Consider the following 14,873-nt stretch of genomic DNA (forward strand, 5'->3'; position numbering starts at 1 on the left):
ATGTACCAAATGTACCATACATGGTAAATACCATATTTACCTGTATGGCTTCAGGTTATTAGTTTTACTTCAAAAAGAAAAAAAAACCCAACATCCGATTAAAAAGAAGAATGTATGCCTTACCATATCTCCTGTTATATAATATTAAACTCATTGGGGGGCAAAATTGTAAAAAGAAGAGTATTTACCATTTCATCAGCAGCTTGTTCTGCTACATATATAGCAAAAAACCACGGGTTCCTGGAACCACTGGTACTTATTTGATCCCTACATCACAAACCATAAACAGCATCAAAAAAGTTACAGAGAACTTTAATTTGCCTTTAATCTTCAATTTAAAGTCTATCCTTGATGTTTCCGCAAGGAACGTGGACTGCATGCTCTCAAGAAATATTGAGAGTCTGTCTGTATGTTTAAAGATGTGGAATAAAAAGATTTATTTCCCCCCCAGCCCAAATGTATTACTTGAAGCTTCACATCATTCATTGCCTTCTGCACGTTCAATTGGGACTTAGCTTTAGCTGTTCATTATATGAAATCTGTCCCCACCTTGTGGTGATTTTGATACAGAGTGAACCCAACCTATGACAAGGATTTCATATTTCTATAAACTAAATTTTACAAGAAGACAGGCTTCTGTTTAGGGCCCAATCCCCTTACTGCTGAAATGCGTAATCAGCTTGTGGCGAAAACAATTTTGCATTCTGCTTGACAGCTCTGTGCTTCAGGGCTCAGCCCAACCTGCGTTGGGAAAGGAGAACAGCAACACCCCCAGGCATTCAGTGCAAAAAGGGAAATTTCTACCAGAACCCAGCAAATACGTGACAACCGAATGGACATTTTCAAGTCCACTTTTCATAGGCTGTTGCACAAATAAAGGACACGTGTGGGGTTAAACTTGGGTCCAGTATATAATCAAATTCCTCTATCTTCTCGTCTGTGACCTTTGTGGTGTTCTGTGCTGTTGGAGAAGACAGGACCTTTGTGACAACAGCTCCCCCATTGCAGCATAGTTAGGTACTGATAATCTAAATATTCTGCAGCAGACAGGTGCCCAGATTAGGGTATCCAATTTTAGTCACTCACAATAAAAAAGGTTAGTAGAAAATGGAAGAGCTGCAAGGGATTGCTATAAGGATGTTTCGAGGAATGGGAGGTCTATCTGGTGAGATTAAAAAAATTCAGCTTGTTCAGCTGTCCCTTTCCAGATGTCCATGAGAAAGTAGCTACCCCTTATCAGCACAGGAGGAGACCACCACCAGGGACAACTGGCAAAATACTGGCACCAGAAGAAATGTAAACAAATTAGCTCTAGATGTATGTACTGGCCACAGATGAACAACGATTTGCATCATCAGACAGTGGAGTTCCAGGACAGAGTTTCTCAGAGTTGGTATGGGCAAAATAACCAAATACTGTTGAAGTCGAGTTTGGACAATACACAAACACCATTTTATATTATTAAATTATATTTGAAAGCAGGCAATTAAACTCCACGACGTAGAGACCCTTACCAGTGTTCAGGTACAGTGTTTCTAAGCTCTAAAGTGTAAATATTTGTTTTTAAAATTTGACTTGAATTAGAACATTATTTCTTTGCTGGGCTCAAAACACCCTGGGTATCCACCTTATTGGCAATGTGAATAATTACTTTATTCAAACAGTTTCATTTTCATAGTTTTATTTTCGTCTTCATTTTATTAAGTCAGAAGCAGATAGATGTGATGTGACTTGGAAAACAGACGTGTTCTTCGAAACCCAACCATAAGCTGCAAAGTCCAACCAAAAAAGAAAAAAAATCAGCTCACTAAAGCTTGACAGATGAGTTTCAGCTAATGGCATGTTTATTGTTTCGGTGCATTCTGTGTTCCTGACTTAACCACAGCTATACACAGTTACCTGTGTCACAGCAATGGGTCGGGTCTGTGGGTGAAAACTGGGCTGTACTCAATAAAGAGCAAACCTGCATTCGCTCAGGGGAGCTCGGTTTCTTATGGTGTGATCTACTCCCTAAGCAACATTCAAAGGAGGTAACATTAATGACATACTAAATAATGAAATACTAAATAAAAGGCCCATATCACGTCTTATTTTAGATCACCTTCAGGTCTCCTTTAACTCTATGGCTACATATCCACTCCCCACTGTGACTGAGTTGGAAACCGTGTTATGCAGGAATGGATTTCAAGTATTACATATAACTGGATTAAAAAAACCCCTTTATGCTGTATATCTTTTCTGAGGTCTCCTTATAGCACATACAGGAAGGTGTACAGCAGAGAAAAATGTACCAAAAGTGGTCTGCCCTTGAAGAGGTCTGGAGGTCCCAACCTCTAATGACTATTTACCTAGCGCAAGTCATCTTGTTTTCTGCTTCAGTTTATGCAGCACTCATGCAGAATTACAAGCTATTTACTATATGATCTGTGTCTCAGAAATTAGAGTGTATGGACTGTATATCCATTCTAACGGAAGCTGTTAAAGTTATCTTGCTCCAAGCATCTGCATCAGAAGCAAAATTTGAAATATAACGTTTATTATGTGTGCCACACTGTAAGGAAAAATCAGTTTTTCAATGTGTAGTGACACTTTTTTTTAAAGAGGTGTTTGTTATTATTACTATTACTATTGTGAGGGTTGAAGTTTCTTTCTAAACAAATTCTCAAAAAAACCTCAGGCCACAGAACATCCTCAAATACTTTAAAAAAAAATCAAAAGACTACTTGAAAATTTCATTGTAATATTAAAAAATTACCCACTATAATAATTAAATTTAAAATATAGCATGGTTCAGTTGTTTTTCTCTTTAGGCAAAGAAGTAGCATGGTGAATTCAAATATAGGTTCTCACGTGTTCTTTTAGGGTACTATAAAAAATATCCTTCGCTAGCCTGCACTCACAGCAGTCATTTTCCCTTCTGCTTTATACTCTAAAACAAACTTGTATTTGGTTTATATTCGTATGTAATATTAATGTTCTTCCATCCATTCTGCTGTTTTGAGACAAAGAAAAAAGAGCAGACAGAAACATCTCAAATATAGTACTCTGTAGTTATGCAATATTACATTTTCTATATCCTGTAAAATGAATTGGATGATTATACACAAACAAAGCCACCCCTTATCCTCTTGCAGGTGATGACTTCACTAAAAATCTCATCAAGGTTCTCATTCTCTGCTGTAAAGAAATGGGAAAGCAAAGAAATCCATCATGCAAAAAGCCACATAAATGTGCAATGCAATGCAAATCTTTGCAGTCAAAAGACAGTTTCCAAGTAATGAGTTAAGAATATTAATACCTACAAGCATGTCTCGTCTTGAATCATTTCACTCTCACATATTTCAGTAGCAAACTTATGTCAACATTATGAAGCAATTCTAAAACCTAAACTGCTGTACATACCTTCACTCAAGCGGCCACATCTACTTCATAACTTCGCTATCGTATTTGTGAACTACACAGTGTCTGCTTAGTTTTCCCTCTGATCTCTTTTCTAGTTTTAGCCTGGATATCTTGCCACAAACAAGTCCTTGACAAAATAAATCCCACTATAGAACTATCTAAAACATTCAACCCTGATAGTAAAAATAAAGAAATAACTATTGAAAGGATGGTTTTATATCTTCAGATACAGCTAGGGGCAAAGTGTGTTCATCAGAATTTTGTAAAAAAAAAATCTGGATAGCTGCCTGTTGCTTGGATGAAGAACATTCACTGCATACTTGTTCCTCCCACAGACCCCAAGGATGCAAACGGGTACTATGTATATTGTATCATTTTCAACTGTATTCTAAGCCAGAGATATGAATAAAATGCTGTTCATTACACAAAGGGAGAAAGAAGGGGGGGACGGGGCTGGATTAGTTACACAACTCAGAAAGCTGAATTTTTACATTATTCTTTCTGAGATAAAGCTTGAAGAGACACATTTTCCAGGGAAACAGTGTCAGGGTGGGAGAAACAGAAGGACCCAGGGAACTCAGTTCATTTCCATAACAGAAGTTCCTATTTAAAGGAGGCAATAAAACATGAACACTGAATTCAAATCCCTGTAAAATTTCATTACAGTTGACTTAATTTCCAATCCTCTACTCAGACTTACACATACACTAGGTAAGGTTCTGAAGGAAATGACGCATGTAATATTCTGATGCAAATATAATATTCTGATTCTTCCCCATTAGAGGCTAAGATGCAAAGTTCCCTGAAAATAAGGAGGCAATAAAACATGAACACTGAATTCAAATCCCTGTAAAATTTCATTACAGTTGACTTAATTTCCAATCCTCTACTCAGACTTACACATACACTAGGTAAGGTTCTGAAGGAAATGACGCATGTAATATTCTGATGCAAATATAATATTCTGATTCTTCCCCATTAGAGGCTAAGATGCAAAGTTCCCTGAAAATTATGGCAGTCTTCCTTTGGGCATGAGTAGACTTGAATATGGACCAAGATTATAGGCATCCAATATGGATTCATTTTTGCTTCAGAAAAATCACCCAGTGATACTTACATCAAAGAGGGATAAATTATAATTATAACATCTTGAAAGTTTTCAGTTCCCAACTTTAATCCCAACTCAACCACAAGTCCTATTTCAGAGCCCTATCTCCATAGGTCTTCCTTACCAAGTCTAAATATTACATTCACTTCTTTGACCCTTGTGGATGGGTTCTTCTGGTGATTTTTTTTTCTCTTGTATGTTATGTAGAGTTAGCTTAGTAACTTTTAATCACTTACCTTTTTCATTTCCGTTTGCATATTGTGGAGGCTTGTTTTTGTCAATGCTGTTAAAGCTCTGGCTTCTCCGATTTAAATTAGAAGCTCCCTGGACTTTGGTACTGCTGCCTGCAGCTGGCACCCTTGAGGGTCCTGGAAGCCTGGAATGGTATAATCAGAAATCAGTTCATTTTACGTAACGCAACATATAGAGGAGGCAGTATGCAAATATCAGACGAGAATTTAAAACCAACGACTGAAAACGATGATTTCACATAAGCAACAATGAACAGGAGGATTCAAATTAGTTAGACTCCACAAATGAAAATAAAAGCTTATCCTTAGGCACACAAAAGGGAAAAAGACGCTTTCTAGAATCACAAGACATGTAAGAAGATGCTTTGCATTTGCCATTAACATTGCTAAAACAGATTCACCCTAACAAACCATTAAAGTGCAGTATCAACTTTTATTTACATCTGTCACTTTTGAAGAGGAAATGTTACAGAAATTGATTAGAAAGCACAACAATTTCACAACAGGTGAGAAATATTTCGTATCTCTTACTCTAGTAAATGTTTCACCGCTGCATTTAGCATAAAACCTGGCTTTTTAGTTATCTTCTTTGGTTATTTTTCAGCAGGCTGTTGGCTAAAGTACTTCCACCTTATTATTTTAAATGAAAAATATTGAGAATACATATTTTAGCTAGATGCTACAGATGCATGTATACCTTTTAGATATAAGTATATAATGTAGACTATACAGTTCATTTGTTAGTATTTGCTGCCACCATCTGAACCTTACTGTGTGGCTATGCTAAGGAAAAAAAATGTAGACTCTGTTGCCCCTGGCGTGTGTAAGCCTGCATCTTTTTTCCATCTGAATCTGTTCTCTGGTGTAAGATTCTTTAATACATGCTTACTTCAAACTTTCTGCAGCATCTTTGTGGGCACCCCCGCTCCTTTCCAGTTTTGTTATCTGATAGGCAAAATGAAATGCTCAAATCAACAAGGGGCATTTGCCATAGGAGAAGAATCTCTCTCTTCTGTTTCTCACTTATTGGAATGATATGATGATTTTAATAGTGGCAATACAAATTATACCAGAGTTATCGAATTCTGTTAGTTTCACTATATTCGAAAGAGCAGCATCAGAAGGGAGAAAAAAATCACGTCACAAAGAATTACAAAACGTTAGATTTCTTCCAAACTTTTTTTTGTTTAATATACTGGTATAACATAAATGTTCAAATCATTTTATTTTCATTAGCGAACATATGTAAACAGCTCCATGTTCTCTTCCTTTACCAATTTAAGCCTCAGAGAGCTAATCCATTAGTTATTTTTATGGCTCATTCTGGCCGCCAGCCTGCCCTCCTAGTCTCTGTGCCGAGCCCAGAGCAGACTGTCTCTGCTCTGCAGCTGTACGCATGCTAACCTTTACTGTGACCCATGAATTCGAGTGATCTTCTGTTCCCTGAAGAATGCACTAAAACAAACTTAAAAATCCATTTGCTCCTTCTCATTACCCTAATTTGACAGGCAGTAAGAGCCCTGAGATCGTTTGTCAAAGGTAATGAAAAAAGCAATGAGAAGGCATGTCCAGCACTGGAAACTCATCTGTTCTGTTAAAATATCAAATACTTCTGCATATATTCTGCATGCCAGAATTCGAGAACTTGCCACAGTAAGCATATTATACATGAGGTCATTTGCTCTAGACACTTTCCAGTTTACCTCATTTGCTGTCTTTTTTAATTGAATTCAGGTTTTAAATTGCTCTTGCAGAATCATGTTAAGCAGCTAAGGAAATGCAAAGAGGAGAATAACAAATAAGGGACAAGTCACATACCTCTGAACAGGCTTCGGAAACACTGCCACAGATTTAAAGTATTAGACAATAAGACTGTTAACCCCGACATGTTGAATGCGGACAAGACAGGAGCATCAGCAATAAGGAAAACTGAAGACCTATAAATGCAGGTGCAAAGCAACTGGACCGTGGTATAACTCATTCCAAGCTATCACCAGCAACTCAAATTGTGTTAGTGCGCTATACTGCAAAATGCAATCTTTATTGTAGATTATGCAATTTAGAGTTCATTGTTCTCACCAATGAACTGGACAGCAAAGGTATAATTAATGAACACATTAATTATCCCCCACAAAAAAAGAGCTAGAAACAAGATTAAGCTTTAGACCTCTGTTTCTTTCTTCTGCAATCTGGCTTGTAGATTTTAGTGCTCATGGAAGTGATAAAGTAAAAGTACTGATGAAATCTGAAACAGGTCAGCTCCTACACACAGCTCTGTCAAATTCACTACCAAAACAAAGCATCTCATTAGTGGGGACTGTGTGCAGGCTACTCTTGACAGAGCAGAAGTCTTGGAAGTGGTTCTTTTTTTCTGCTCTATTTTGCTTCTGCGTGAACTTGGCTCTGTGAACTCAACTTCTCAGGTGGGTTTGCGATACATGCAAAACAGCTAGTGGGAATTGGGATGGACTCCCACACTTCTTTTCACTCATGACTAAAGTAAGGATTTGATCCAGAGTAGAGAGCACTAAAATCACCAACTAATCCTTCACATCCAATATTTTACATGCAGGATACAAAGATGCAGGATACATAACAACCAGAAATATTACTAATATACAGTACGAATCAGCTCCTTCCAGTCCATACAAGGCTTTCCCGTGGCAAAGCTCATAGTTGCAAAGCTTGCACGCATAACATAAATACACATTGTTTAATGTCTGCTTATGTCCAAAGGATAAAATATCAATGGGCATATACTTGCTTGAGTATCACTAACAAGCAATAAATTAGAGATATTTAACTGACCTAGAAGTCTTTTTTTGACTGGTTGCAATTCCACTGTGATTAGACTGAGTTGCATATCTGGCTGTGAGACTGTATGAGAAGAAACAGAGAAATTGAATTAAAGAATTTCTTTGAACATGTATAGAAAGAACACACTTACCAGCAAACTGTGAGTTAATGAATGCAAATTGAACATGGATAGAAAACACAAATTAACTGGCAAAAATATGAAATAATGCAAACATGCAGATTTTTATGAGAGATGCAATGCACAGATTATGAAGTAATGGATATTGTTATAACTTGTCTCATTTGCTAGAAATTATCTCAGGAATAGACAATGTGGACAAATTTCCAGTGACTGAATTACTGAAGTCTAGCTCGATTCACACAGAGTGCACCTCAAAACTTACTTTGTGCCTTTTTTCTTTTCATCCACAAAAAGTACTAAGCACAAATATACAGCTACTAGTTTCTCCAGCAACCTGACTGCGTTCACAGTCTGGCTGTTAGGAACTAATTTGGTATACCAGATCCAATGTGGACTCAGAAAAATTCCCACTAAAGAAAGGTGGCCTTCCTGACAGTAGAGCTATATGGAAGAAGCATCCCATCATAATTTTCATTACCGTTACAGCAGCACAAGTGATGTATGTGATGCATTACCCAGGCAATGAATCAGAGGCTTCATTAGGAAAGCCCTGACATGTGCTTAGACTCACTGTTAAATTCCATAGGAAAATGCACCTCTGTCTATTAAGGCATCTGAGTAGTATTTCTGCAACAGATGTGCTGTGCTACAGGGCTAAAATCTGTACGTTCCTTTTGACACCCAACAATGTGTCATTACTAAACAGCAAATTTATGCCTCTATTCTTTTAGACATTTGCATAGGGGAGATGTCAAATGTACGGCCAAGGTAAGGCCTCCTGCCAGGTAATTTCAGTTACTGTAAACAGGTGCATCCTTTGGGATCCACACAGCCTAAGGATATAGACAGGTGCCTAAGCCAGGTGCAATCACGGCATCAATTTCCTTGTATTATTAAGGAAGTGGTGGAGAACTGAGTAAGCAGAAACTCTGATAGTCACAGATTGCTTTTGTCTCTTACAGTTCTGCATCTTCCAGCAATCCTTCTGAGTAGCAGCAGAAACCACAGTGCTCTAGTCCCGGCTTTATAGACTGGCAGCACTTAAAAGAAACACCTGGTGGTATTGAGTCTACCAGAAAAGTGTTAAGCAATTTCTGCTAGTCCACTGAAGCAGATAGCCTGAGTGTAGAGCAGATGGGAGAAGCCCTCAAGGGAGAAAGGTCTTCCCATACTGGCACAGCAGTCCTGAAGAGGGGCAAGGGGAAGGCACAAACCAAGGGGCAACTTGAGACTTGAATGGGATGCGTCATTATTGTTACTTTACCAAATTAAACCCCAATAAAGGGTTCAGCATTGCCTCTGTGCCTGCCAATTACAAATGGTACATGCGCACATGATGAATATAAAAAAAAGGAGAGTACTTCAGTCTTAAGAGGGCAAAAAAGAATTATTCAATATATAAAAGCAGCATTCAATTCTCTGACATATATCTTCACAGTAATGCTGACAAAGTGCTTTTTTATATGACCATAACTTCTGTGGGAATTATAATAAATTATAATAGTATCATAATAATTACAGTTTATATATTTTTATCTATCTAGTCATTAGTATATTGAATTATATTTCACTTACAGCTATCTTTCTTAATAATGTCTGGACTTATGATACAAATGTGACATAGGTTGTTTTGCTGAAATTGCTAAATTTGTGCCTGGCATAATAGCCCATCTTTTGACGAGGTCTTCTACTCGTGTTTTTGTCAACATGTTTAGAATGAAGGAATATAGAAATGGTTAGCTGCTTATCTGTATTGCCTAAACTAAGAAGTTTGTGAGAAAAATGGTATGTCAAATAAAACCTTAGTGTATTTTTACTGTAAAAGGTAAAATGATACACAGTACAGTCAACAAAGACAGTGAGCTGGAAAAACAGAGTGAATAGGATGTATTGCCATAGCGTATCGTAGCTTTTCTACCTCAAACAACACAGTTTGAGTAACTGGAAAGATCAAATAACTTAATCTCAGTGATGTTGCTGAGCTGTTGATAAGCTAGCCCACAGACAGACAACACCTTTTTTTTTTTTCTTTTTCTTTTTAATAGCAATAAATACATGAAGCACCTATCTGGAAATGCTTGCTAGAATGCTTTCCTTCTATGTCTGTTACTTGGGACGCCATCCACTAGCAAATTCATGAAACGTCAGCCTATAGACCGCTTTCAAAATTTCCAGACAGGCTTGAAAGGCATTGATGGACATGTCAACATCAGTAAAGCATCGTTTCCACTGTGACCGAGTAAATTTATTCTCCGAAGTAATGTGACAAATGAAAGGGAAAAAGAGAACTTTAACAGCTCATAAACCAGGTGCATCAAGTTCCTAATGACTCTGGGTTTTCCTTCTCAATTAGCACTGGATGTGCTGGACCCATTAAAGCTTTGCACGGATGCCTGTTTCCCAACTGCTGGCCCTGCTATTACAGATGTGAACTGCAACACAGTTGCAGACTAGACTTGTCTAGCCACTCTTCTAAATGTATAAGCAAATATTTACCTGCTGCCCTCTGTCCTACCTGATAATTGCCTGTGGGTAACATCTGGCAGTCAGGAAAATAAACCTTTTTTGCTTAAAACAGTTATTTTTTATGCTTACAGATCCACACAAAGGTATAATAAATATGTGCCTGCAATAAAGCAGCAAATGTGTATTAACAAACCAGACAGTACAAGTTTAATGCTACAGCATTTGGGACAAGGAAGGATTTATTTGTCAGAGGGCTGGAAAGGGGGATTTTGAAAGCCTCTGGTTCTCAGCTGTCAGCTCCCAAGACCCTTTCCATTGACATAACTCTTCTACCAGCAGTCTTCCCTGACGTGGTCACAGCTTCAACTCCTCAGAGGAGCCACAGCAGTCGCCTGCACAGCGCATTGGCAGGAAGGGGACATGCAAACTACAGAGGAGACCAACCCTGACTGCAGAGCCTGCAGGAAACGCCACCGCTCCCGGAGCTACAGCCCGGCATTGCAGTGCTGGGGGCAATCACAGCACTGGACCTGGGCCAGGACCAGGCATCGTGCTTAGCTCTCCTCTTCCACCTAACACATAGGGGAAGAGAAGGCAGATGCTCCTGGTTAAGCAAATCCTGTTCAAACCAGGTAAGATGGCATACATGCATCTGATCCCAAATCCTTAGAAATCATCTGGACTCTGCAAATTGGCTTCCAGGTGGAAATCAAGCCCCAGTATTTTCTCTCGCAAACCAGGGAAACACTAGTCAACACAGCCGATATGAAACAGTGTCAGTGGGTAATTTCTGTTGCTGGTCCCTTGGTTAAATGCTGTGAGAAAATGGAATAAACATCCTGAGGCTGCCCAGAAGGGCAGTTCAGCACAGAAGTAGCTGGGGAAGGAAGGTACAGAGATGTTAGAGATTGTACTGACCCTGAGGTGCTGATGGGGAGCACCGCAGCTGTACTACAGCTATGCTGGTCGCAGGAACCTGGACTCTGCGCTACGCCACGTGGCTGTGCAGCACAGTCAGTCGCGTTGGGGAGCTATGCACCATGTTCCACCAAGACGGGGAACTGATCGAGGGCATGCAGTTGCAGGCACGTTAAAAGGGTTTAAGAAGTGGTCCTAAAAGATGTAGGGGAACCTAGGATGTCAACATAAGCTACAATACTAGAGGTCCTTAAATGCCCTCCCACTGAAAGTGAAGGGAAATATTCAACTGAAATGGGCCAATAAGAACAAAAAAGATGAAGAGGGAAGACAAGTGACTGCTCAACACTGGACTAAACTGCCAGAAAATCTGTCTTGCTGCTATACAAATAGCATGGTTTATCAAGAAAGAAGCAGCTCCTTGAAAGTGTGTATACCACGTAAAGCCGAAGGATGGAGCTCCTATAAACCTGGATACAGAGTATGAATCAAGCTGAAAATATTTTAATCCCCTTCTTCAAAAAGTAACCCATGCAGTGTCACCCTGAATATCATTTACTTTTTATTAACAGTCTTTAGAAAGTTCAAAAGGATCATATTACATCAGACTGTCACTTTCCTATAATGTTAAGAGTCACATGGTGGTTCTAAAATGCCAGCTATGTGATCTGTTAAAATTAGACAAAAGGCAAAGGTGTTTGTAGTATGTAATCAAAGTCTTTCTACCTTACTGGCATACTTGAATTTTAATAGCTGTTGATCTTATAAAGTGCATTTATATCACTAGGGTGACTGCACTCCAGAACTGTTCAAGACTTTTCTATTAGAACGATTCCCTTATAAAAAACCTACTTTTAAAAGAATGCATTTTTAATGTAAAAATTTCCCCAGAAGGTCCTGATTGTGCTGTACACTTTTTTTTTCCTCTTTTTAATTTTTTTTTTAAAAACAAGCTCCTTGGCTGTATAATTCTCATCAGCCTGCCTGGCAAAAAGCACGAGAGAGAATATTCTAAGGTTAACCTGACTCCAAATCCCAAGTGTGCCTGGAGAGATGCCACAGGAAACAAAACCAAGCAGTCTGGGCAGGTAAAAGATTCCTGATTCCTCAAATGGACAGCCAAGGAACACTGAGGAAGAAACTAAAAAGCCTGAATTTTCCCACAAACAATATTTTTCAGACATTTCTTTTGCCATTTTAGCCCAGTCCTGGTGAATTAATCCACGCTTATACCTACATATATGTATCTATCTATCTACATATATATATATTTAAAAATGTTATTTATTTGTATATAATTGTTGTATATGTATGTGCATTTTATAGATATAATCTATATTTTATATTTTATAGATGTATATTTTTAATATATATATATCTAACACAGAAACACACATTTATTTTTTCATTCACAAGAGGAAACGTCTATGGCTCAGGCAGTTCTAGCTCATACCATGTCATCTGTTCTGTATTAGGTGGACATTTCTCCTTTCCGCTCTTTGAACTTCTGGCATCTTATACAAGAAGTCTGTCTCCAACTGGTTCAGGCTTGGAGGTACAAGTAAAATTGTGGTTTCAATGTTTTCCTGTTGTTCACAGCTCGTAAACCAAAACCCAGATAACCCAGTTTTGCATCAACATCTATGTTCTTGCAGAACATGGTGATTTGTAATAAGAACGAATCGTCCGCCACAGTGACCATACCTTTCCCACCCTGGTCCCAATATTTGTAGTGTAGGTATTTTGTGGAATTTAATGAAAGAATATATGAATCACAACATTAAAGAAACAAAGATGATATCAACAAAGTAATAAACGTGCTACTTAGCTACTTTAGGTAGCTACAGCTACCTGACCTGTAGCTCACCTAAAATAATGCAATCTTTTAAAAAACACTAATTTCTCTGAACAAATCGGCCAAGCGGCTAACAGCGTGCTGCCAGAACTAGGACTAGGCCTTAGGGACCAATCGTACCCTTTTATGACCTTAGCTCCATACCATTTACGATCTTGCGCTAGAACAAAATTATATCAGATGTTCTGCACAGAAATGTACACCACTATTCTGTTTCACAGTTTGATAGAATAAGACTGTAACAAAGTTTTCTCCTAGAGGGAATGAAAAAGAGGGTGACAGAAAGCCTGAGGCTGTCACTTCCTCAAATCTACACTCATCGTCTCTTGAACCTTTTCATAGATTCCCAGAAAATCCACATTCATCAACACATCTTAAAGTATGGTTGGGATTGCTATAAACCTGCATCAGTCAAACAATTATCACATAGTTAAGCCTGTTTTTATTGAAGGTATTAAAGTACATTTGTGAGCATTTTGTTTGGTCTCCCCATTGACTCTAAAATAGTAAAGAGCTATGCAATATTAAGAAATTACAAAAGATTCTACCAACATTTCGGCTATGGTCCCATAAGCATTTTCAAAAAAGCAGACCAAAACACAAATACAAATATAAGTGATTTCCTAAGCTGCTAATTTATCTCTTGTAAGTGTAGTAAATTTTAAATACAACAAAAGCTCATTTTTTCAATTCTATTTTAATCCATTTTCCATGGGCACCAATTGTCATGAACAGCACTGCCTGTGCTTCTTTGGAAGTATATGGATTTGTAATTTTTTTTTTTGGTAAATGAAGAGAGAAAGTCATCTTCTCCATAGCAGCTGCAAAATATAATGTTATTTCATTAACTGACATCTGCAAAACAACAACGTGTAGAACATCACATTTGTTGCACAGTCTATGAAAATACTAAGAGATAAAAGTTGATAAAAAGGACTGACAGTAGCAAAGAAAGCAGCAGTACAAATATAAAACTATGACTTAAATGAATGCAAGAATGCAAGGAAAAGACTGAGTCACACATTGCTACCAAGGAATCTATTAAAGAATATACAGGAATAAGGAAAGAACATTTTGCTTCAGAATAGGTAAGAAAATTAATCATAGGACAAAAGAAAGAATTAAGACTGCAATAATTCAATATGGCTCACATTGCACTTTACATGTATTTACATTTTATTTGCCATCTACACAAAATTATCAGCAACCTCAAATGTTTGCAAGACATGAGAATTAAACAGGTGGCAGGCCTGGGAAAGGAAAAAATGCATGGATACAATTGCATCAGATCTCCTTTTCAGAGAATGACAAGAATTAATGAATCTCTATGGAGAGTGAGGGTAGAGCAACAAAGAATGGCTGAAGGGAAAATAACTATGTTATAAAGCTTCTATTCCTTCAAAAGGAAATATATGAAAAGTTGGGTTCAAATGCTGCAAGGATGAATGGAACACTCGCCATTAAATTCTACATGATCTGGATTAGCAACAGGGAAAATTATGGCCAAAGTGCATCAAAACTGAAATATAAAAAGTAATGAATGGCAAGGGAGACAAGGGCCAGACAATGAGAATATCTGAAATGCACAGAATCGTCACTAAACTGAATTAAAACACTTTTTTGAAAACCATAAGAACAAGCAACAAGAAAGGATGACAGTCACATTTTGAAATGCAAACAGAACAAGGGGCAGAGAAAGAAATATCTTTCTTGAGCAGATGGCAGTGGTAATTTATAAACAGGAGAAATCAGTGTAACTATGTGTCACAGGTTCCTAAAGAAACTGTTCAGACAAACATCAGGTGCTTTGCAGAGAGGAAGAACTGTAGAGCATATGAAGTAACACACAAGGGCAGGAACCAACCAGTAAAGGACAAGTTTTTCAGGATCCAGTCCACAGAATTATGTAAGAAAGTACAAGATAGAAGCAGTTTC

The 14,873-nt window shown here is 37.9% G+C and overlaps 1 protein-coding gene across 2 annotated transcripts in view; it reads right to left on the bottom strand.

The window, feature by feature from the left end:
- Positions 1 to 14,873, bottom strand: part of NAV3 (neuron navigator 3) — a 284,264-nt gene that overhangs the window by 144,288 nt on the left and 125,103 nt on the right. For both annotated transcript variants that reach the window (XM_009284931.1, XM_009284930.2), the window contains exons 6-7: positions 7,570 to 7,638; positions 4,747 to 4,886 (exon numbers count right to left, since the gene is read on the bottom strand). In XM_009284931.1, coding sequence (XP_009283206.1) covers positions 4,747 to 4,886; positions 7,570 to 7,638 — 209 coding nt within the window. The remainder of the gene's footprint in view (positions 1 to 4,746; positions 4,887 to 7,569; positions 7,639 to 14,873) is intronic.

The sequence above is a fragment of the Aptenodytes forsteri genome, unplaced genomic scaffold, assembly GCF_000699145.1.
Source record: "Aptenodytes forsteri isolate BGI_AS27 unplaced genomic scaffold, ASM69914v1 Scaffold71, whole genome shotgun sequence".
Classification (NCBI taxonomy): Eukaryota; Metazoa; Chordata; class Aves; order Sphenisciformes; family Spheniscidae; genus Aptenodytes; species Aptenodytes forsteri.